General features: G+C 38.5%; 1 protein-coding gene across 1 annotated transcript in view; it reads right to left on the bottom strand.

Moving 5' to 3' along the window:
- LOC128743217 (protein-L-histidine N-pros-methyltransferase) overlaps nucleotides 1-22666 on the bottom strand; it is an 86719-nt gene extending 64053 nt beyond the window's left edge. The window contains exons 1-3 of the mRNA XM_053839750.1: nucleotides 22562-22666; nucleotides 22411-22501; nucleotides 10035-10322 (exon numbers count right to left, since the gene is read on the bottom strand). Coding sequence (XP_053695725.1) covers nucleotides 10035-10322; nucleotides 22411-22501; nucleotides 22562-22563 — 381 coding nt within the window. The 5' untranslated portion in view covers nucleotides 22564-22666. The remainder of the gene's footprint in view (nucleotides 1-10034; nucleotides 10323-22410; nucleotides 22502-22561) is intronic.
- Nucleotides 22667-25355: the final 2689 nt, after the last annotated feature.

Here is a 25355-nt window from a genome sequence, read left to right as displayed (position 1 = left end):
TATGCCGTAGACAAAAAAATCTTACATCCAGTCAGTATTATAAGCTGCGATAAAGAACTAAAAACAAATGGAGCACCAAAGCCACCTAGCGATCAAATTCTGAACCACACTATTAGCCATAGATTTTTTCTGCCACAAGACCATGCTTACTGCAAATCTTGTGTATCTGTCCAATTTTTCCGCGAGCAAGGACGATTTCCACGAAGAGAATTCATCAATTTAAGACAAAAGTTGATTATTCTCGCATTAACGCCACCTAGCGAGCAAATCCTGTAAAACGCCACATGTAACTTTGAAGATCTCGTGTACGTGTATATTTTTGTAGAAGGAACCATCGCTCTAGATGGTAAGGATTTCGTGATATAAACGTTACAAATCTGAAAAAATCCGATTTTTCCGACTTTTTTTTACTAAAACTTTTACTTTTAAAAGGTCCCCCCCCGTCAGTCACCATTCATAATTTTATCATTTAGTCCATTAAATTACCTTTCTGAAACATCTACAAATTCGAAAATCCGTCAAGTTTTCACTGAGATATACCCCAATGTACAGACAACGTAAGTTTTTCAATAAAATTGTCGCAAAACGTAAGTTTTCGAAATTTTTTGATTAAATAACTTTTATAATAAAAGATCTCCAGTAGATACATCCAGTCGCGAAAGAAATAGATTAATTCATTGAAAAATAAAAAAAGTTATAGCTTCTCAAAGTGGCCAGGGCTCAAATTGACCCCAGTGTATAAACAAAGGGTTAATAAATACAGGGTTGTTTCAAAGAAATTCCATACTAAACTTAATTGAGAAATTCTTATTGAAACATCTCTTCAAACATTGTAACTTTTGAACTTGATTGGTTGGAAATGATTAGAATATGAGAATTTGTAATACCTCGAAACAGTAGATACCTCGTCCCTTCGCGAACGATGGTTTAAAAAAAAAGTAGATTTTTTAGCAAAACAGAGTATAAAAACTTGCACATACTGATGTCATCATTTTGAGTATTTTGAACATGTATACAAAAATTAATTGATGTTTAAGCATATTTTTGTTTGCGTGTTGAAAAAAAACGAATACTTTTGTTGCCAAAATCGAGGCATCCCAAAATAGAACCATGCCATAATATAAATGAAATCCCACTGTATTTAGAAAACCAATTAAACATAACTCCAACATGTAAAGAGATAAGTTCATCATTTCGGTAAGTGTCTCCTATCCCAGAGATTGGGTTTCTCGATACAATTCTTTTAACTTCAAGTTCGATAACTGCAACAACTTTGCAGTCATCAGATCCATATATGTATGACGTTTAAAATCAACTCACATGATGGAATCCACAATGCAATAAAAAAATAAATATTTACGAATACGAAATGCTTTTTTATAGAAATACAGTAGGGTTTCAAATTTGGCAACTCGCCTATGTTGCGCCTATTTTGCGTCTCGCCTATGTTGCTAAAATCGAGACCCTTTTTGTTATGGAAAAATTGAGTAAAAATTAGTCAAAAATGGACTAAATATTATTAATCAATGATTTATCTATGATTGCAACAATTTTATACTCGAAAAGCCCAACTCATAGCCCGATGTACTCATAGTTCTATGTCAATAAAAATATCTGTTGAAAAATTCTACAACTGCAATCCATTTTTTATGCACATACTGACGTCATCATTTTGCGCCATTTTGAACATGTATACCGAAACTGATTGATGTTTAAGCATATTTTTGAAAGCGAAATACTTTCTAAATTCTACTGCTAAATTCGGTCCGTGTCAAAATCGTGGCATGCCAAAATCAAAATACTGTACGCAATTTCATACATTCGATTTTTGAGCTTAAATGTCTCAGGATAGATTTTTTCATGAGTAATACTCGTAATACGTGCTATCCGTAAATATTATAAAAGTTCAACTAAAGTTCGTTGCGAAATTAACAACACCAGGTTTTATTAAGCTTCTGCTAAGGTACCCTAATCTTAACGATTACTCGATGTTGAAGTCTGCTGGACACCTAAACTTAACTTAATAATTGTTAATATTGAATTATGAATATTCACATTTTATTTATTTTAGAAATCAGAACATATGTTTAGCAACTTTTAAAACTTCAGAATTAAAATACAATACATAGCGTATCTGTTGAATTTTTCTGATTTCTGATGTTTCTCAAACTACCACTTCAGCCGCAGAAGGTAAACTTTCAAGCACTATTTGCAACCAATCCGTTGCTACCTGCCTAATTATTGACTATTCAACGCGCTAGATTGCAGAAAACACGACGACGAAAAAAAACCCAAGCTTTATGCAGCAGCACAAAGCGTAAGGATACCGCCAGAGTGCAAGCGACATGCGACGCGACGCGACATTTCTTGCTGTAGTTATACGCGCAGCCCTTTTTCGCCCGAAGCAGGACTGTGCATTTAGCAACATGAGAGCGAAGTCGTGTCGCGTCGCTGTCGCGTTTACTCTGTACGGGGCCTAACACACGACATGCGACAAGCAGCGCGACAAGCACACGAGCAAGTCTCGCGAGATCAAGCGCACGAACTGTCTCACGTACATGCCATACAAGTATCTCGTTCAACTTGTAAAGCGACGAGAAATCTTTGGACGCACCCCGCTGGTTCGCGAAGGAAAAGCAAAAGAGCAAACAACAAATCGTACGTGACCTACGTGACATACGTTGTCACATCACTTGCAGATAGAAATACTGTGCGCGAGAGTAAAAATAATTTCGTCGCACGAAACAGAGGCGCGCGCACAGAAAGTCCCTGTGCCTATCACTTCCCTCGTAGTTGTTGGCGCCATGTAGGATCCTCCACAGCCCACTTACATCTTATTCCCTTTCTTCCTGCTGTTCTGCGATTCGTTGATCAAGCTTTCTGGTGTACTCCACTACAACGTCATATGCCGTAAACCGCTGAATGTTGAAATGCAACATCCTCTCAGTGCGAGCCTTCGCCGATTCCGATAACCTTGCGCGGATCTTACGACGAAATAGTGGTCAAAGTCGATAAGAAAATACCGTACATTGATGACTTCCAAAAAGTATCGACCGTTAAGGATCGGTCTGGGAGCTAGAGTTTTGAATTTTCAAGTCGTACGCACCCCATAAATCCTTTCGAGCCTGGAATCGAATTCGTCGCTAGTAAAGCAATGCAAAGTCTTGGGCTTAAATCGTCAATAGACATTACCCTTCTTTATCGACAGACTTCGCAGCCGATTGTTAGAGTTCAGGAAAATTACGGGGTCAGTGCAACGATCCTACTGACTCTCTGCACTAGCAACTGACTAGCAAAAACCGCCTAGCCAAGATTCGAACACGACTGGCTTGTTAGGTCAGCATCGTACTTCGAAGCTAACTGGGCGGTCCAATTCGTTCCTAGTATCATCGGATTTATGATTTGTTGGTGAGATGACAGAACTTGACTCTATGCAAACCCGCTACAATTGTATAAGCAATAACAATGAATGTACTTATCTTGATCTTCTCCTTCCTTTTGTTTATCCGCTTCTCTGCATGTATCAGTCTTGTTCGTATATTCGTAATAACTTAGGGCCTACGTTGACTTCACGTCGTCCGCTCCAACGTCTTCAACCTATGGCTGATCCCTCGTTGCCCCCCACGACAACGTACGGGTCACCATGGGAAGCAACGACAGAGATCAGACAAGAAAAAAGAAAAAGAAAAGGGGGAGGTTTTAGTTAACATGTTGATTGCAATTTTCGGGTAAGTAATATACATTGGCGGAACCAGCGCTCATTTCAAGGAGGGGTTATAGCCCTGGCATTTTTTTCGACCATGTTATTGGTCGGACAAGTAAATTTTTCTAGGGGGGCTAAATCTCTCCTAGGGGGGCCTTAGTTCCGCCAATTGTAATATCACGAGGATTCTAAAATTCTGTCTGCCCATATCCTATGCTACTACTAACTACTCGCTAGGAAGGACGCTACTCATCTCTCTAACTACCCATGTCATCACGAACGGCAACCCAGCGCTGTTCAACCACCTATGCTCATTAAAAGCCACAGCCGCTTCTTTACATGCCATCATTGTAGTATTGTAGCTGTTGGCGTTAATTTCCGAATATTTTGTGCGGAATATTATTCAAGAGCAATATTATCGCTGACTGACAATTCCACCAACTTCACAGTAGCGGGACAACAAGTTGAGCAGGTAGACGCCTTTCAATATCTTGGTAGTCAGACAACGCCCGATGGTGGTACGAAGAATGATATAACCACACGCATCAGGAAGGCCAGGGGTGCCTTTGCAGGTCTGCGAAACATTTGGCGCTCAAACCAGATCACTCTACGTACGAAAACCCGAATCTTTAATTCAAACGTTAAATCCGTACTGCTGTATGCCTGCGAAACGTGGTGCGTTTCAGCGGAGACGACGCAAAAACTGCAGGTATTCATTAACCGGTGCCTGCGATACATCATTCGTGCCTGGTGGCCTGATGACTGGATATCCAATGAGGAACTCCATCGTCGGTGTCATCAACGGCCGATAGCCACAGAAATTCGTGAACGTAGGTGGAAGTGGATCAGACACACTTTGAGGAAAGGAGCGAACGAGGTTTGCAGAGAAGCACTCGACTGGAATCCACAAGGACAACGTAGAAGAGGCAGACCCAGAGGCTCATGGCGATAGAGCTTAGCCAACGACATCCAGGCTGTAGACGTGAACCTGTCCTGGCGACAGGTAAAAGCCATGGCGGGTAACCGTCAGCAGTGGAGATCTCTGATTTCATCCCTTTGTTCTGCCGGACCGGCGGACATGGACACATAAGTAAGTAAGTAAGTAATATTATCGCTCCAGCACTATCGAAAAACTACTTGAACTTCCGAATAATAGAGCAGACGCGATATAATGGGGACTGGCACTCGCTCGTATTATTCCCGGTGGCAGTAAATGCTTATTTGTAGGGGTAGTCAACCGGTTTGTCGGTATGCTCTTCGGTCGGTATAGTCGTCAAACTGAAGAATTTCTGTAACTAAGAAGGATATGGTGGATCATGTAGAATAGTGATGGCCAAACTGCGGCCCTTCGTGATGATTCGTATGGCCCGCGGGCTGATTTGAGAGATGGCAGACTTATGAATAATTTTTTGATGACACAGGGGTCACTCAGTTTAATCGTAGTACCTCGTGCATATTGTAGATCTTATTAATAATTTTTGATCTTATTGCTTTCCGGTTTAACAAGATGTGGTGATTCCTGGAAATCGGTTTTTGTTGCCGCCTATTTTACATTTTGCTATGCACAAGAATGGCCAGAGGTCATTGCGGCCCGCGGACTCTTGGGACGATCTGATTTGGCCCACACCACACCTATGTCTGGGAACCACTGATGTAGAACTTCACTTGGAGATATGTATATATGCCGTGTTTAGTGCAAACTGTTACTGAAGCAAGACTTAATAACATGTTAGCGAGATTGACAATCTTTTAAGAAGTGGGAATGATGGTATATTGAGGACAGCCTTCCGCTATCCTTTGAATCAGCCAAAGAATCGAATACCTACTTGAAGAGCTATACTCCAAAAAGATCTAGGTAGAAGTGGAATTTCATTTGAAGTCTGCCAGGATTGGACAATGGATAGAACAAAATGCATATTGAAGCTATAAAGCTTTTCGAGAGATCCACTGAGTCCGACCGCGACGACAGCAGCAAGAATCGAGAGGAGCATGCCGCCGGTGAGTTGCCGCCGTCCGACTTGATGGATTCTCCAATAGTAGCTCATCAGCATTAGGAGAGTCCTTGGGAGACAAACAGCATCATTCAAGATAATTTTATATTGTTAGTTGAATACCGTTAACGCAATTAGTCACAAGACATGCAAATCACTCTAATAAAGGAGCGAAATAAGAAAATAACAATAATAACACAGGTCTGCATCAAAAAAAACTGCATAGGATTTTTCAACTGATTCTTATAGATTTTTGTCCACTGAATTCAGAAAAAATAATAAAAATTGTCCATCACGTCACGTTTTAATGCAATACTTGTTGAATAATTTTGAAAGTTGGTTTTAGACATAAAGCAGCAGAAATATCCCGGTTGTAATTTACATCAAAAAATTTATTTTTACATCAGAATTGTATTTATTAATGTAAACCCTACCATGTTTTGGAAAAAACCATATATGATGGAGAAACTATGGAGAATATTATTTTAAAGCAGATTTGGTGCGCTCAAATAAGCCCACTTGTGCTCAGTCAACTGTATTGCCTAATAGAAGCAAATTAGGTAAAAGTTAAGTATGAAACATTTGTAGAGCGGAATGCAATCTACAATCTTACTGAACTGAGTACTCCATTATCTGTTGTATTTACGCAATAATAGTGTTGCAACTTTATCCTTAACGCGAACAAACATTCTATTTATATAATAAGATTTAAAGGCCGTTTCTATTATAAATGGAAAAAATAATGCACTACTCTATTCAGCAAAATTGTAGATTACATTCAACTAGACAAATGCTTCATACATATTTTTTACAAATTTTGCTTCTATGAGGCACTGCAGTTGAATGTGCGCAAGTTAGCGTACCTGAGTAAAGTAATCCTGTATTGAAGAGAGAAAAAATAGTAGAAGTAAAATATTTCAGTCCAGTAGTATTTTTCCTGTATTTAATAAGTAAAAATTTACAAAAATACTAAAAAAGACCTTATTTAGGGTCTTTATTACGAATCTGTGATAATAATTTTTCCACCCAATTTATGACTTTTCCATATAAGAAGTATAATTTGCAAAAAATCTATACGTGATGGAGAGAAACGGAAGTCAGTTTTGGATTCAGCACCTCAAAAAACATATAATTCACCTAAAGTATCTCATGCATCTGGAAAAAAATTATTTTTTGCAGACCTGTGTAATTATAATAAATTACATGCAGAACTATACAATAGAGGTGACAGTAACAAATATGATAGCAATATTGAAGATGATTATAATTGTAACACCAGTAGCAATAATAATAATAATAATAATGAAGTAATAACACAGGAAACACAGCTACTGACTAAAACTTCCTGCCCATTAATAATTGTAGTTTGGCTGCATAGGTATAAGCGAAAACTCCGACTCATCATAGAACACTCAAACATATATTCATTCATACCTATGCACCCATGCACACTCATACATGCGAATATATACACATGTATACATGCACGCGCGAGTATATTTTTCAGTGCTGTGCTGTCCATAATCGCATAACAGCCATAAATTCTATAGCAATCCCATAGAAAATGTCTCGATTACGCAAATAAAGACATCACATCATTTTAGAACACTCGTTCGTTCTAACTAGCGATAAATTTAAATTTTCATGAGTAAGTCAAAATCCCATAAATGGTGGGTTAACCCTCTCTGTCCCATGGTAGCACAAGTGCTCCATGACTTCCGGTACTAAAATTGGCCGATAAAATTTTTGAGGCGTTCAAATATGGATATTTTGATTTTATAACGTAGTAAAAACATTGTTTTACTAACTGTATAGTTGCGTTTGACGAATTGCTAATTTATAGCTTTTTTACATGATAAAAAACTGTAAAACACCAAAACACCTCTGGGACAGAGAGGGTTAAAATCAGATCCGTTCAATTCCGCTCCATTCCGCTTTACGATACACATGCTACACGTAAAAATAAATTATGCAATACTACATACTACACATATATCCAACTTAAACTATATTACATTCTACATGCGGAACTAAGCTTAGGCGTAAGCCAAAATGCGCGTCAAACCACTTACCCATGGGAGGGATATCGAGGTATTGCTGTATTATGTCGAAAAAATAGGAATAAACCACGCTCAACAGGTGAAATAACCAAAACAAGAAAAATACCTTCAAACGTTGTTTTCTCAACTCGATGATATTTTAGATGAGACTGATATGCGATTATAGGCAGCATAGTCCTACCACAGACAAACAGACATAACTCTTGGAAGAAAAATCAACAAAAATTATCGTACCTCACATTTTTCCTAAATACCAGCACCATTTATGATCGACATTCCCATATATCAAATTGCAACAGGAGTATTCCTTGAACTAGCAAGTATTTGTTAAGGGGCATTCCCCTGCTTTCGTTAAAAAGCGCCACCTTGGCCAAAACGGAGACATTCCCAACAAAGCCCAAATTTGAAACGACTGTTTAATCGGTACAAAGAATGGAAAACGAGTGTTATGTTTGTTTGTCTGTGGTCCTACGTCAAAAATTCTAATCACACCATTTTTCGATTTATTTTTCAAATACTGTTATTTACCGGTATTCAATTTATCAATACCGAAAAACCGGGTTTTGAAATACCCCGCGGGATTGGAATCTCTACATGAGACCATCACCGACATGCCGTTCCATTGCGTTGCCGTTGATATTTGCTGACGGTCAATGTGATTCTACTTCTACTGAAAGCGCGCGAGGAAAGATTTTCGAAGTCAAATAAATCTACGAACAGCGTTAAGTTGCAGGTGCATGACGTAAAATACATGGTACATGGTTCGATGGAATATAGTTGTCAGTAACCTCGATGAATATCATAATAGATCAACGTACTGGTCGCAGTGATGAGTCCACACATGAAAAAAAACTCGATTAACGACGCTGTTTACGTACCCTATTGGCGGTAACCTTATGTTTGCCGCGAACATACCAACATATACAAAAAATCACACAACAACCAATAGTCTGATTTGGGCCCGCTGTCAAATTTTAAGCCGGAACATGCTTTCGCTGTCAGTTACTGCAACTCGATATGAAAACGATAATAGGATGTTTCCAACATTCCCGATTTTGTCACTCCCCGAATTTGTCACCCCCGATTTTGTCACGTTTTTGACCCGATTTTGTTACGTTTTTTCCCCGATTTTGTCACGCTTTTGATTTATCAAAAGCTTAGTTTGAAAATCATTTTCAAACATGTCAAATGTGTTAAAAAACTGTGAAAAGAACTGTGTTGATTATCGTGGAGTTTCCACAAAAGTTGTTTCATATCTCCACAACTATAATAGCTAGAAGGTCACTTTCTTTGGAAAAGTTCTTTATAATAATCTTCTCAACAGCGTGGTGAATGACCCTTTGGGTTAAAACCACTCAAAAAAAAAAAAAAAAAAATCTTCTCAACAATTTTGTAGAACATTATTTTGCTCTTTCTCTTACTACTTGAAAAATAAATTTTCTATCTTACTTTTAGGGGGATTAATCAAAGAATCGTTCATACCATAAGAAAGAGCTTTTTATGCTGTGAAATTTTTCAGAACATAGTTAACCAGTATAATCAACCATTTCGGCGCAATTAAAAAACGCGTGTTTTCATACCTGTGGGGCTGTGCTGTGAACAGGTGACAAATGTCCACAGAGAGGTAGAAGGAAGTACGAAATGTCCTAAAAGTGATCAGAATAAAATATATGTAGTTCGTTCTAAGTTATCTGCAAAAAAATTAAAATTGAAAAAATACCCGATTTTGTCACTGTCCCGTTTTTGTCACCCCTAAATTCATCATCATGGTGACAAAATCGGGTCATTACTGTAGTACAAAGATAAAAAGATGGTTGGTAAAACAAAATCTTGTCTTCGTTTTCTTTTTTCTCTCTGTCTGTTTTGTGTATAAATATAATACCCACTTTCCAAACAAACTTTTCTACCAACAAAAAAAGTTTGCTCCAATACGTTAATTATTTTCCGAGAAAAAGGAACATAAAGTTTGAAAAACCTGTTTTTACGAGAATGGCGTTTTATTTCGACGAGTTTGTTCCACGCGGCCCTGGAATACTTATGTATATAGACGTTTTTCATCCACTTCCCGTGGTCGAATCATTACAAATTAGTATCAAAATAAGCAAAAAAGGATGTAGATTCGAGATCTAATACGATAATTTTTTTTATTTTAGTTGTTTATATCCCCTTAAGTATTTTATTTTACCGAACAATTGAGTAAAGTTACATAACTAGTCAACTATATTCAACGAACATAATTCGGTTTTACAGGGAAAATATATTACTAAACGTTATACTTACTTCTGAGGATTGTTTTAGTGATTCTTTTGTTCCTCCTTTTAGTAGCAGATGTTGAAACTGAAGCTCAGAAAGAATGAACATGGACCCTCTCCGAAGTAATCCGTTTACGTCTGTTTGCGTCATGAACACACTTAAAATAGCTTTAGCTAGTAAATGCCACAATTGTAATAATAATTTACTAGATATTTCTTTCGATCTTTCCAACCAGCTCAGGGTGATTTCGTCAGGTTGACGCATATCTATGAACCTATCTGCATATTTCTCCGGCGGCTTTGATAACGAATACCACTGAAATATACAAAACAAAACATTGGGTCTCAATATTGTTTAACAAATTATCGTTAGTAATTTTTATCGTTAGCAGCATTAAATTTTATTTTTTTATAAAAGAGAGTTGGTATTCGTATGTCTCGGATACACTCGAAATCAGATTGACGGAATTAAAAGATTTTATTAAACACAACCTTCGTAAAATGCGGAACCAATATTTCCAAACTAAAAACGAATTTGATAAAATAAGCTTCGGGAATGTGAGAGTACAAAGCGGTCCCTCAGCAACGCACGAAAATTACCTACAAAGGATTCAGTCAGCTGTCAAACAAGATCCTTCGCGTTTCTGGGATTTTATTGAAACGGAAACTCGGTAACAATGTTCCTTCGTCCGTCAGTGTCGACAAAACAACTTCTCAGTCCAACTCGGAAGCAGCCAATCTGGTTTACTCATTTTTTGAGCGTATCTATACCTATAGCAAATCATCACCCGTCCAGCGGCAAAACTGCTTCGCTGACATACATACATACATACGCTTACATATCAATCTGTCGCTTATACAGTTTTCTGCAGACGAAGTTCAGAACGCCCTGGAAGATCTCGACTCAATGAAAGGGGCACCCGGGGCAGACGACCTGTCTCCAATTGTTCTGAAAAACTGTGTCTTTTCGCTTGCGTTACCGATTGCCGCCGTTTTTAATTGCTCACTCCAGGAAAGGAAATTCCCAGGCACATGGGAAATGGCTTAGTAGAATTAAGACATACGATGTCAAGTGACTTTAGCGTGGGTTTATTCTCAGGCCCATCATTTACCCTTTCTTCATGGTGAATTCTATATTTGCCCACTGAAGCCTCTTGACAGTGCAAAAGTTTCTCCTATAGTTAAGTGTACTGGTCAGAGGAATGAATAAGTCCTCGCCAGGGACGGCTGTAATATGGGATAGTACTGGAAGCGAGGAATAAGTGGGTAAAGTAGATCAAGCTCTTGAAGGAAGGGTAAACCCCAATACACACAAGCACGCATAAAATTTAATAAGCATATCGCTCACTCAATAGCGATTATAGCAAAAAAATGCAGTGCAGGTCATACAGCAAACACTCAGGCGATATCACAATAGATCAACTATACTGGTCACAGTGATGAGTCCACACATGAACAAAAACATCGCTCTACAACATCGAATCTAATGTGCTATGTAACAGCGATATCACATGAGATCGAACTTAAGCGACCAGTGAACTCGATTTATTTTGATTTTGCCAAAGTCTTTGATACTGTCCCACATAATCTCGTCATCGACAAATTGAACCACATGGGATTTCCATCAAGGTTCACTGACTGGCTAGACTCATACTTGTCTGACCGCAGAGCCTTCGTAAAAGTGAATTCTGCGCACTCCAGAATATTCTGCATATCATCTGGTGTACCCCAAGGCAGTGTGCTTGGCTCTCTCATCTTTATTATCTATATCAATGATTTGTTGGGACTGCTTTTATCAACAAAACTTTCTTTTGCCGATGATCTAAATATTTCTCGTGGGATAGCCACTCCTGTCGGCTACGTTGCATTACAAGCAGATATCAACCAACTGCTTATTTGGTGTGATGATAACGGCATGCGTGTTAATAGCAAAGATGCAAAGTAATTTCCTACAGTCGCTGCAATACTGTTTCTCTGCACCAGTATAAAACAGGATCGGATTGTCTGGAACGTGTCAACTCTATCCGCGATCTAGGAGTTACAATTGACTCTAAGCTAAAGTTTAACGAGCACATAAGCCTAATTACTGCCAAAGCTAACATAGTGCTTGGTTTTGTGCGGCGACATGCTTCTGGATTCACGGACGTTTATTGCCTCAAGACACTGCATTGCTCGCTTATCTGAAGCATTTTGCATCCCCATTTGATGCATTTTGCAGTATGCATCCCCTGTTTGGGTACATTCCCAAATAACGCAATCCCTTGCGATTGAGCGTATCCAGAGGAAACGTTGAATGCTCCGAGCTCCTGGGTCAGATGCGATGGAATGTACCTCCTCGGCGGTTTCGTAATCCGCCATTATTTGTAATTTGTAATTGTTTTGGTTTTTGTTTGCGGTCTTTTAATGATGTTTGTAATGTGTTTGATTCTACGATGTCTAGAAATATGTTCAGCGTTAGGATAAGAGATTTAAATTAGCAATAAGTTAGTAATCTGTACGGCGTAGTTGGAGATGGTACATAAATAAATAAATGAAAAAAAAACTTTTTGACGATTAAATTCCGCTATTAATTTTATTCACGACAGATACGCATTTCGCTTACAACTTTCTGTTTCTGTTTCTGTTTCTGTTTGCAGCACGAGGTGGGGCAGTTAGAGCCAAGTCTGTCCAGGGCTGAGATAAGGTGGTTGTGATAATGATAAAAGAATCCTTGCGGATAACGCTAGCGCCATAATGCGTTGGTGATGATGGATTAATGAGGAGGAAGAAGAATGACAGAACTTGGCCCTTTCCATATCCGCTATAATTGTGTACATGATGGAATATTGAATAAGATGACTTGTACTTATCTTGTTTTCTCCTTCCTTTGTTTGTTTGCTCGTCTTGTCCGTCTTTGATCTTACTTAAGCCTAAAGTCGGCTCCACGCCGTCCTCTCCATCGTTATCACCAGTGCAGTCGTCTGTGGCTGATCTCTTGCCGTCCCTCATGACAACATTGTTGCCGTGAGAAGAAGCGATAGAGATCAGGCAGAGAAACAAAAGAAAAGAAAAGAAAAGAGGAAATTTTTAGTCAACATGTTGATTGCAATTTTCGGGTTAGTAATATCACGAGAATTCTATGTCTGTCCATCACCTATGCTACTACCGACTAACTACTCGCTAGCATGGACGCTACTCATCTCTCCAACTACCCATGTCATAACGGTTAACCCAGCGCTGTTCAACCACCTTTGCTCATTAAAAGCCACAGCCGCTTCTTTATCTACCATCTTTGCAGTATTGTAGCTGTTGGCGTAAATTTTCGAATATTTTGTGCGGAATATTATTCAAGAGCAATATTATCGCTCAGAACTATCGAAAAACTACTTGAACTTCCGAAAAATAGAGCAGATGCGATATAATGGGGACTGGTACTCGCTCGTATTATTCCCGGTGGCAGTAATTGCCTATTTGTAGCGGTAGTCAACCGATTTATCGGTATGCTCTTCAGACCGTGGTCAAATTGAAGCAATTCTGTAACTAAGAAAGGATGCGGTGGATCATGTAGAACTTCACTTGGCGATATGTATATATGCCGTGTTTAGTCTTAAGTGCAAGCTGTCACTGAAGCAAGACTTAATAAGATGTTAACGAAGTTGATAATTCTGTGAGGATGGTATTGAATCGAAAAAAAATCCTCATACCATGGCCATATATTATGTACTATGACCATATTTTAGGAAGTGGGGATGATAGTATATTGAGGACAGCCCTTCACTATCGCTTGAATCAGCCAGAGAATCGAATACCTGTTTTTACTTGAAGAGCTATACTCTAAAGAGATTTAGTTAGAAATGGAATAGTTGAAGTCTGCCAGGATTAGGCAATGGACAGAACAAAATATATATCGAGGCTATAAAGCTTTTCGAGAGATCCACTGTACTGAGTCCGACCGCGACGACAGCGGCAAGAATGGAGAGGAGCAGGCCGCCGGTGAGTTGCCACCATCCGACTTGATGGACTCTCCGACAGAGGGTCATCAGCATTATGAGGGTCCTTGTGAGACAAACAGCGTCATTCATGATCATTTTATATTGTTAGTTGAATACCGTTAACGCGGTTAGTCACAAGACATGAAAACCATTCTAATAAAGGAGGGAAATAAGAAAATAATAATAATTATAATTAATTACATTCAAAACAATACAATAGAGGTGACAGTAACAACAACGATAGCAATATTAGTAATAACAGTAATAACATAGGAAACTGACACAGGAAACACAGCTACTGACTATAACTTCCTGCCCATTATCAATTGTAGTTTGGCAGCATAGGTATAAGAAAAAATTCCGACTCATCATACTTAGAACACTCAAACATATATTCATTCATACCTACACACCCATGCACACTCATACATGCATACACATGTATACATGTACGTGTGTGTATATTTTTCAGTGCTGTGCTGTCCATAATCGCATAACAGCCACAAATTCTATGGCTATCTCATAGAAAATGTCTCGATTACGCAAATAAAGACATCACATCATTTTTGAACACTCGTTCGTTATAACCAGCGATAATTTTAAATTTCATGAGTAAGTCAAAATCTCATGAATCGTGGGTAGGATTTGGTTTCAGTTTCCTAGAGAAATTTCTGTGCGTACCAGCATTTCATCTAGGGAACTGAGTAAGCCCTCCCGGTGCTTCGGCATTACGGGTTGAATTTAAAATCAAATCCGTTCAATTTCGCTCCATTCCGCTTTACGAGACACATGCTACACATAAAGCTAAATTATGCAATACTATACTACATACTACACATATATCTAACTTAAACAATATTACATTCTACATGCGGAATTAAATTTAGGAGTGTGCCGAAGTGCGCGACAAACCACCTACCTATGCTATGGGAGGGAGATACGCATTTCGCTTACAACTTGCAGACTTTATAAATGTCTGGTTTAGAATATAGACACTAATGAAAACTACACCGCCAGTAGAAGTATAACTGTCCCATCTTACATATTGCTACTTTGGTGTCTAACGTTGTAATTCGATATGTTACTTTTTATTTAACATGTCTAGCGTACCAATACGATTTAGGAATCCCCCAGCTCGGATCGAAGGTTTTAGGCATACTTTCGTAAAACTAGTAGATAACATTAAAGGATACAAAGGGTTATTAAATCTATAAGGTACCCCGGGGCAAGTGGGAATACGGGGTAAGTGGGAACGGAGCTCATAACTCTCTACAACCTCATTTTGTCCAACGCAACCGAACCTTTCTAGAAATGAAAGATACAGCTCAAACGCATGTATTAAAATTATGGATTATTTATAACTGGCATTCCAAACACCAAAATTGGCCTTAAAATTTGAGCGTTATTTTCAATTTGCATTGTAAGTTTGACGCACCTTTCTATAAATGATATTTTGGCCACAGGCTTTTCGTAAAAGAACATGTTTTTCTGGCAGTAGGTAAACATAATGAGTGTATTAACAAAATAAACCCGAAAACTAATTGTTTAATTTGACAAACGGCATTTAAAAAATGGGTCGGAATAAGATCGGCACTTGAAAGCACCCGGGGCAAGTGGGACCTATTAAAAATAAAGTGTTTCAGCACAAAACTTCCTGTCTTAATACATTTTTTAGATGTACTACCGAACATTTTCAGTTCAATTACATAATATTTATATCAGTAAAGGCTTAAAATAAAACCGAAAAGGACTGAACCAAGAGCACCCAAAAAAGATCATTGGCACAGCTTATGAGGGAACAAACAGTTTGGTCACATTTTGGTTACACCTAAATGATGTTGATTGAATGTGGAAAGGCAAATTTTATATAATTAAGCAAATTTGCAACTGGAATTGAAACAATAAAGTGTTGTAGTTATTATAGCGTAACTATCTCTTATGAGTAGCTCTACCGAATTGGGCATGGTAGAGCAAACCGATCATAATCGTATTTTCGAGTTATTAAACAATGGTTAACCATAAATTATGTCTCGCAAGAATTGGATCACATCCCATTACAATAATGCATTACGGCGTAATTGCTCACGATCTGTGTTTTATATAAATTATGAAATCGTCCGTTGTGGATCTGATTTTGTTACGCTATTTTTTGACGAACCATTCGTACAAATATTGTCTCTGATTGCTTCTTGCAATGCTTTAACATTGCTTACAAAATTTTCTGTTATTTTATGCTTTTTAATCAAATTTGAATATAGGTCCCACTTGCCTCATTTACCGGGGCAGGTGGGATCTATTGCCATGATCTTGAAAATTCTCCTCCAGATTCATTTCATATGCATTGATAGGCCTTTTTCCTAATTAAACCTTCGAAGTGATACCACTGAAGAGTTTCTGTGCTGAATGCCCCGGGGTACCTTACATATAAAAATGGATTTCTGTATGTCTGTCTGTCCGTATGTTCCCTATAGAATCGAAAATTACTGAACCGATCGGCGTGAAAATTTTTGCATGTAGGGGTTTTTGGGGCCAGAGAAGGTTCTTATGATGGTTAGAGACCCCTCCCCCTACTAAAAGGGGGGGGCTCCCATACAAATCTATACCTATAAAGAAGTATTTCTGTCTGTCTGTCTGTCTGTCTGTCCGTATGTTCCTTATAGAATCGAAAACTACTGAACCAATCGGCATGAAAATATGCATGTAGAGGTTTTTTGGGGCCAGGAAAGGTTTTAGTGATGGTTAGAAACCCCTCCCCCCACTAAGAGGGGGGGGGGGCTCCCATACAAATGAAGCACAAATTTCTGCATAACTCGAGAACTAATCAAGCAAATAGAACAAAATTTGGCATGTGGGTGTTTTCGGTGACAAGAATTTATTCTATGGTAAATTGAGACCCCTTCCCTCTTTATAAGGGGAATTATAACTCCTCTCCTCTTTAAAAGGGGGGGCTTCCATACAAATTTTCTCATAACTCGAGAACTAATCAAGCAAATGGAACCAAATTTGGCATGTGAAGGTTTTCGAGGGCAAGAATATTTTCTATTGTAAATTAGGACCCCTCCCCACTTTAAGAGGGGGGGCTGCTGTACCAAAGAAACACAATTTTCCTCATAACTCGAGAAGTAATTAAGCAAATGGAACCAAATTTGGCATGTGGGTGTTTTTGGAGACAAAAATTTTTTCTATGATGAATTGGGACCCCTCCCCGTTTTAGGAGGGGGGGATCCTATACACATGAAATACAAATTTCCTCATAACTGAAGAACTAATCAAGCAAATGGAACAAAATTTGGCATGTGAAAGTTTTCGAGGGCAACAATATTTTCTATGATGAATAAGGACCCCTCTCCACTTTAAGAGGGGGGGCTCCTATACAAACGAAATACAAATTTCCTCGTAACTCGAGAACTAATCAAGCAAATGGAACAAAATTTGGCACGTGGGTGTTTTTGGAGACAAAATTTTTTTCTATGATGAATTGGGACCCCTCCCCACTTTAGGAAGGGGAGCTCCTATACAAATGAAATGCAAATTTCCTCATAACTCGAGAATTAATCAAGCAAATGGAACCAAATTTGGCATGCAAAAGTTTTCTAGGGCATGAATATTTTCTATGGTGAATTAAAACCCCTCCCCACTTTAAGAGGGGGGGCTCCTATACAAACGAAATACAAATTTCCTCATAACTCGAGAACTAATCAAGCAAATGGAACCAAATTTGACACGTGGGTGTTTTTGGAGACAAAAAGTTTTTCTATGATAAACTGGGACCCCTCCACACTTTAGCAGGGGGGGGCTCCTATACAAATGAAATACAAATTTTCTCATAACTCGAGAGCTAATCAAGCAAATGAAACCAAATTTGGCATGTGAAAGTTTTCGAGGGCAAGAATATTTTCTATGGTGAATTAGGACCCCTTCCAACTTTAAGAGGGGGGGCTCCTATACAAACGAAATACAAATTTCCTCATAACTCGAGAGCTAATCAAGCAAATGGAACCAAAGTTATCATGTGGGTGTTTTTGTAGGCAAGAATATTTTCTATGGTATATTTTCTATGGATTTCCCCACTTTAAGAGGGGGGGGGCTCCTATACAAATGAAAAACAAATTTCCTCATAACTCGAGAACTAATCAAGCAAATGGAACCATATTTGGCATGTGGGTGTTTTTGGAGGCAACCATTTTTTCTATGATGAATTAGGACCCCTTACCTTTTTAAGAGGGGGGGCTCTCATACAAACGAAATACAAATTTCCTCATAACTCTAGAACTAATCAAGCAAATGGAACCAAATTTATCATGTGGGTGTTTTTGTAGGCAAGAATATTTTCTATGGTATATTTTCTATGGATTTCCCCACTTTAAGAGGGGGGGGGCTCCTATACAAATGAAAAACAAATTTCCTCATAACTCGAGAACTAATCAAGCAAATGGAACCAAATTTGGCATGTGGGAGATTTTGGAGTCTTGAATTCATTTTACGATAGTTAGAGACCTCTCATCCCTGTGGTAGGGGGATATGGACTCTCATACAAATAAAACAGAAATTTTTGCGAAACTCAAAAACTAATCGAACTCGAGATATTCGAGACTTTTCCATAAAACATTAGTCAATACAAAACCACAAAAACTATCTATAGTAACACTAGATCATTCAGGACGAGACGGTCGCGAGTGTTGCCGGTGACCCGCCGTCGGAAGCGCCGCCCACTGGGGGGCTTGCAAAACTCGAGATTGTGACAAAGATCATCCGAGATTCATGATTTATGTACAACACTGGTTAATTTGTGGCAAGACGAAGTTTGTCGGGTCAGCTAGTCTATACCTATAAAAAAGGATTTCTGTCTGTCTGTCTGTCCCTATGTTCCTTTTAGAATCGAAAACTACTGAACCGATCGGCGTGAAAATTTGCATGTAAGGGTTTTTGGGGCTACGGAAGGTTCTCTCGATGGCAAAAGACCCCTCTCCCACTAAGAGGGGGGGCTCCCATACAAATCTATGCCTATAAAAATGGATTTCTATCTGTCTGCCCGAATGTTCCTTATAGAGTCGAAAACTACTGAACCGATCGGCGTGAAAATTTGCATATAGGGGTTTTTGGGGCCAGGGAAGGTTCTTATGATGGTTAGAGACCCCTTCTTCCACTAAGACGGGGGGCTCCCATACAAATGAAATACAAAATTCCTCATAACTCGAGAACTAATTAATCAAATGGAACCATATTTGGCATGTGGGTGTTTTTGGAGGCATGAATTTTTTCTATGATGAATTAGGACCCCTCTCCCTTTTTAGGAGGGGGGGGCTCCCATACAAATGAAATACAGATTTCCTCATAACTCGAAAAGTAATCAAGCAAATGGAACCAAATTTGGCATGTGAGGAGTTTTGGAGGCAGGAATTTTTTTAATGATGGGTTGAGACCCCTCACCCTTGTGGTAGGGGGATAAGGACTATCATACAAATAAAACAGAAATTTTTGCGTAACTCAAAAACTAATCGAACTCGAGAAATTTTAGACTCTTTCATAAAGCATTAATCAATAACAAGACCACCAAAAACTGTCAATAGTAACATTAGATAATTCAGCGCCAGACGGCCACAGGCCGCGAGTGTTGCCGGCGACCTGCCGTCGGAAGCGCCGGTCACTGCGGGGGGCAACCCCCCGTAGAGATCACCTCTATCTAGATTTATTTCTTTTCCTAGATCTACTGACCTCTATTACTTTCCTTCAGTTGGGTCACCCCTGCGAAATGGTACTTTCCACGAAAAGATTTTCCGTGAAATGGTACATCCTGCGTAAGGTTTTTCGCGAAATGGTATTCTGCGTAACTCTATATTCCGCGTTATGGTCAACCGAGAATTGGTGTTCCACAAAATGATATTCGGCGAAATGGTTTGTAATGATCCGCTTTATTTTATCAGGCTAAGCAATGGGGGGAATTGTTTTCTACTTTACTGTGAGGAAAATTTGTATATTAAAACACCCATGAACTCCTCAGAAACTTGCAAAACTCAAGATTGTGACAAAGGTCATCCGAGATTCACGATTTATGTACAAGACAGTTTAATTTGTGGCAATACGAAGTTTGTTGGGTCATCTGGTCTATACCTATAAAGATGGATTTCTGTCTGTCTGTCCCTATGTTCCTTATAGAATCGAAAACTACTGAACCGATCGGCGTGAAAATTTGCATGTAGGAGTTTTTGGGGCCAGGGAAATTTCTCGCGATGGCAAAAGACCTTGTACCCCTACCACAGGGGTGAGAGGTCTCAAACCATCACAAAAAAAATTCCTGCCTTCAAAATCCCCCACATGCCAAATTTGGTTCCATTTGCTTGATTAGTTTTCTAGTTATGAGGATATTTGATATTTCATTTGTATAGGAGTTCCCCCTCCTAAAAAGATAAGGGGTCCTAATTCAGCATAGAAAAAAAATCTTGCCTCCAAAAACACCCACATGCCAAATATGCTTCCATTTGATTGATTAGTTCTCGAATTATAAGGAAATTTGTATTTCATAATTTCATTTCTATAGGAGTTCCCCCCACCTAAAATGGAGAGGGGTCCTAATTCACTATAGAGAAAATTCTTGCCTCCAAAAACCTTCACATGTTAAATTTAGTTCCATTTGTTTGATTAGTTCTAGAGTTATGAGGAAATTTGTATTTCATTTATATGGAAGCCCCCCCCCCCCATCTTAAAGGGGAGAAGGGTCATAATTCCCCTCCTAAAAAGGGGAGGGGTCTCAATTCACCATAGAAAAAAAATTTCCTTACAAAAACACCCACATGCTAAATTTGGTTTCATTTGCTTGATTAGTTCTGGAGTTATGAGGAAATTTGAATTTCATTTGTATGGGAGCCCCCCTCCTAAAAACGTAAGGGGTCCTAATTCATCATAGAAAAAATTCTTGCCTCCAAAAACACCCACATGCCAAATTCGGTTCCATTTGCATAATTAGTTCTCGAGTTATGAGGAAATTTGCATTTCATTTGTATTAAAGGGGAGAGGAGTCATAATTCCCCTTCTAAAGAGGGGAGGAGTCTTAATTCCTATAGAAAAAATTTTTGTCTCCAAAAACATCCACATGCTAAATTTTGTTCCATTTGCTTGATTAGTTCTCGAGTTGTGCAGAAATTTGTATGGGAGCCCTCCCTCTTAGTGGGAGGAGGAATTTTTAACTATCAAATGCAAATTTTCACGCCGATTTTCGATTGTATAAGGAACATCCCGGCAGACAGAAATACATTTTTATGGGTATAGATTTCATCAACTGTATACACTCCAGTTGCTTGATACATGGATAAGTTCCATATAAACTTTAAAAATCGCGTAAAACTGCCTAAATTCTAAGATCTGCATAAAAATCCGCGTAAGGAGCGACTCCAGTGTATTCGATTCAAATATTACAGTTGAATCAGGAACCGAATTTTTAGAACCGAAACTAAATTTAGATTCGGTCTCGCCAAAACGGATTGCCGAAAACATTGATGGCATTATACCGGGCAGACGCTTGCGGTATAACCCGCTACCACTCGTTGGACCACAAGTCCAAAACTACAAAAAACATCCTTCGTTATAGTAAACCGGGTAAACTCTTGGATTAGTTATTTGCTTGGAATCGTCAACGCAACGCAGTCTTTGGATAGTGAAGATTTCGACGGCTTTTGGCGATCGGCTAAAATTTAGAATACTTTCAAAATACTTGAAATGAAATGCTTAACAGTAAATATCTAAAACTATTCCTACTGAATCCTTAAAGTTAGAACCTAAATTCACAGACTTCAATAATTGCTTGATATTTCAGCTCGCATTCGTAAATCAACTTAGGAACAAAGTCATAGAATAACGTCCCGCATAAACCACATTTTGATGATTTCGGGCTTTTTTATCATCAAAGTTCGACATACAATTGAGTGTGTCGTTGATAAAACATTAGACTGGTCAAGAAAACACGCTTCACAACCTCTGTATGATTCAGATATCATCCCACACCTGACTTACGAAGGGATTTAGCTACCGTTCTCGTAAGGAACTCCGGAAGAAATAAATGTATGTATAAAGATGCTCAACGAGATATCTTCAATTTTTTCTAGAGGATATAAAAATTCTTAACAAAAAACCCTGCATTAATTATATACATATATTGAAATCGTTTTCCAAATATAAATGGGAATAGTATTTAGTATTTACAGTATTTATTTTTAAATTACAATACACTCGTCGCTTTTTACACGAAGGATTCGTTCCGCGTTTGATGTAAATTCCGAAATTCACGTAAAAAGCGATTTCAGTGAATGATCACCAAGATAAAAGATTACGGGACTTGATTGTATATTGAGTTACTGTTAATACATCAAAATAAAGCAAACACTTAGATGCCTATCCATTATAGGAAGATACTCGGTCTTTAGAATAATTATTACTTACGTTGGACATATTACAGTTGGCGAGGTGTTCATCGTTCCGACTTTTATCAATTGCAAGTCTTGCAAAAAATCCTCTCGGCACATAAGCCATCCTACAACGAAACCATATATTTATTTTTTTTAAACTCGAACGATTCATGTTTCCATAATACATAGCACACTTAAATAGATAATCTACTGTTTACTGAACTGTCTATTCCGTAATTAATAATTTAGAGTAGTAATGTATAAACTAAAATCGATTTAGATTAAACAAACATTTCGCGACTACGAAAGCGAAACTATTTCTAGATAGAATTAACAAAAGGGCGAATGTCGCAAATGTAAACAAAACGGGTGATCCAATAGAAAATTTTGACAGATGCTGTTTTACGCGTCTACCGACGAAAGAGGATGCCAAAGAAATCAAGCTATTAATCAAATCAACCGACTTCGTCGAATCGCGTTGGGTGGTTGTCTCCGTCACCCGACGCATTGGTATATATTAAATCTTTTACCGTCGGGTAACGATTAAATCAGGTGATGATCGGTTTACTCTGTACAGAATGATCTTTTGACAGCTTAGTCTGATTGATTTTTGAACAAGGCCACTTTACTTCTAATTTACTTGTTCTTTATTTGAATAGCTAGGTAAGTATCCGTTACATAAAAAGACAACTGCATTGAATTTGTAACTTATTATCGCTATTTCAGTTGGAATTTGGCACTGAAAATTATCGTGCGACTATTTTTTCCTATCGGATTGCGGAGCCGCACAACGGAGAGAGAGGTTAGTGATAAGCTGCTCTTGACTCGGTTGATATCTTCCTTAATGGAACTCCGTCCGGATCGGCGTCGCCGTCAATCAGGCATGGAATCGAAAAGGTTCTGCGACAAATTCATATCCTTTGTCACGATGCAAACGGATTGGTTCTGCGAAGGAAATTGATCTATTGGCTTCATGAAGGAAATTGATTATTGATAACCAGGTTAGTGAAATGAAACTATAGGAGTCTATATAAGTGTTCGTGTATGTTCCAAAGAGAGAAATTTCTTCAAAGAACAGCTTTTTTTCGATTCCAATTAATTACCTTTTGATTGTTACAGGTTGTCATAGCGCCGGCGTCGCTCGTGCTATTTCATGCGGTCTTCTTCGTTTAACTCGGTCTTGGGCGGCTGGTCGCCAATTTCTCAGAAGTTGCAAGTCGCTTTTGAACTGGTCAAGCGATCCAGCACGGTGGGCATTTCTGTTCTTGAGACAGGAGCAGTTGTTGAAGATGGTCACTTTCAGGGCATTATTAGGAGCATTATTATTAGAATTAGGGTTAGTTTAATAGACTGTTCAATTTAATGCTCTAATTGATCCACCTATTTTGTCTGTATTGATAAATTTTATATCCCGAATAATCGACCTATTTCGTATGGTTGCGTAGGTTACAAAATTTTCACCTCTATTTCATCACCCGACTAAACAGCCAATTTAGTCGGTTTTAGTCGATCGATTAAACATACCGACGAATCGGTAGATCGCCCTGTTAAACTCCCATTTTTTATCGGGAGAGTTAGTTTTTGCTGGGCCAGCATATCCAGCTTTTTACGCGCTATAATGGTGGCCGCTATAAATTGTGTTCGTGATATGCGTACAATCTTTTTGGCAACTCTGCATACATCAAATCTGGCACTCTTCACGCTTAAAAAATTTAACCCACGAACGAATAAGATTAACTCAGAAATGAGTGACTCAACTAAAAAATGAGTAAAAACCGACTCACTATGACAAAAAGTGGAACAGCCCAAAAATTTGAGTAATGGCAATTTCTCAATTCTGAGTAGTTTAGGTCGACCTCATAACTGAGTTAAATTTACTCGTAATTTGTGTAAGTACTACTCAGTTTTGGGTGAAATGGCACTCATTTTTGAGTAAATATTGCTCATTTATGAGCTTTTACGGTGGAACTCATAAAAGGAGTAAGAGTTACTCAAAATAGTGTGTAAAATATACGCATGTTTTGAGCTGTTCCACTTTTCGTGAAAGTGGGTCAAATTTTTTAAGCGTGTTCTCTTGCAACACTCCATTATAACGCGTAAAAAGCTGGATAGAACTAAATATATCCAGCTTTTTACACGCTATCCAGCTTTTTACGCGCTATAATGGCGGACGCTATAAATTGTGCTCGTAATATGTGAACAATCTTTTTGACAACTCTGCTTACATCAAAACTGGGCACTCTTCTCCTGTACGGCAGTGTTGCTCTTTCTTTCGTTTACGCAAAAGAAGGAGGGCAATAGTTTTGTTTACATTTCGCACAGTTTTGCTTTCCTTCTTTGACGTAAACGAAAGAAAGAGCACGGTACCCCATAAAAAATCCCTCCTACTTTTCCCCCTATTTAGTAGGTTCGCGTGGGGTGAATCAGTTGAATCAATATATCCAGCTTTTTACGCGCTATAATGGTGGCCACTATAAATTGTGTTCATGATATGCGAACAATCTTTTTGACAACTCTGCATACATCAAATCTGACACTCTTCTCTTGCAACACTACCATGCTCTCTCTTTCGTTTACGTCAAACAAGGAAAGCAAAACTGTGCGAAATGTAAACACAACTATTGCCTTCCTTCTTTTGCATAAACGAAAGAAAGAGCAACACTGCCGTACAGGAGAAGAGTGCCCAGTTTTGATGTATGCAGAGTTGTCAAAAAGATTGTTCGCATATTACGAACCCAATTTATAGCGTCCTCCATTATAGCGCGTAAAAAGCTGGATATAGAATGCCAGTGTCGCTGCAGTGCTCGTGGTAAACATCACACATTTGAAAATTACGTATTTACACTGTATGCGCATATGTGTGAGTGATCGATTCGAAACGGGAATCTGATTGTCAAACTAAAAAGGCAACCCAATAAAAAATCCTTCTGCTTTTCCGTAAATCACGTAGGATAAATCACCCGATTTGGTCGTTTTGGG

Source organism: Sabethes cyaneus, chromosome 3, assembly GCF_943734655.1.
Source record: "Sabethes cyaneus chromosome 3, idSabCyanKW18_F2, whole genome shotgun sequence".
In the NCBI taxonomy this organism is placed as follows: domain Eukaryota; kingdom Metazoa; phylum Arthropoda; class Insecta; order Diptera; family Culicidae; genus Sabethes; species Sabethes cyaneus.
Note: the sequence above shows the minus strand (reverse complement) of the source record. Positions and strands in the feature narration are given on the sequence as shown.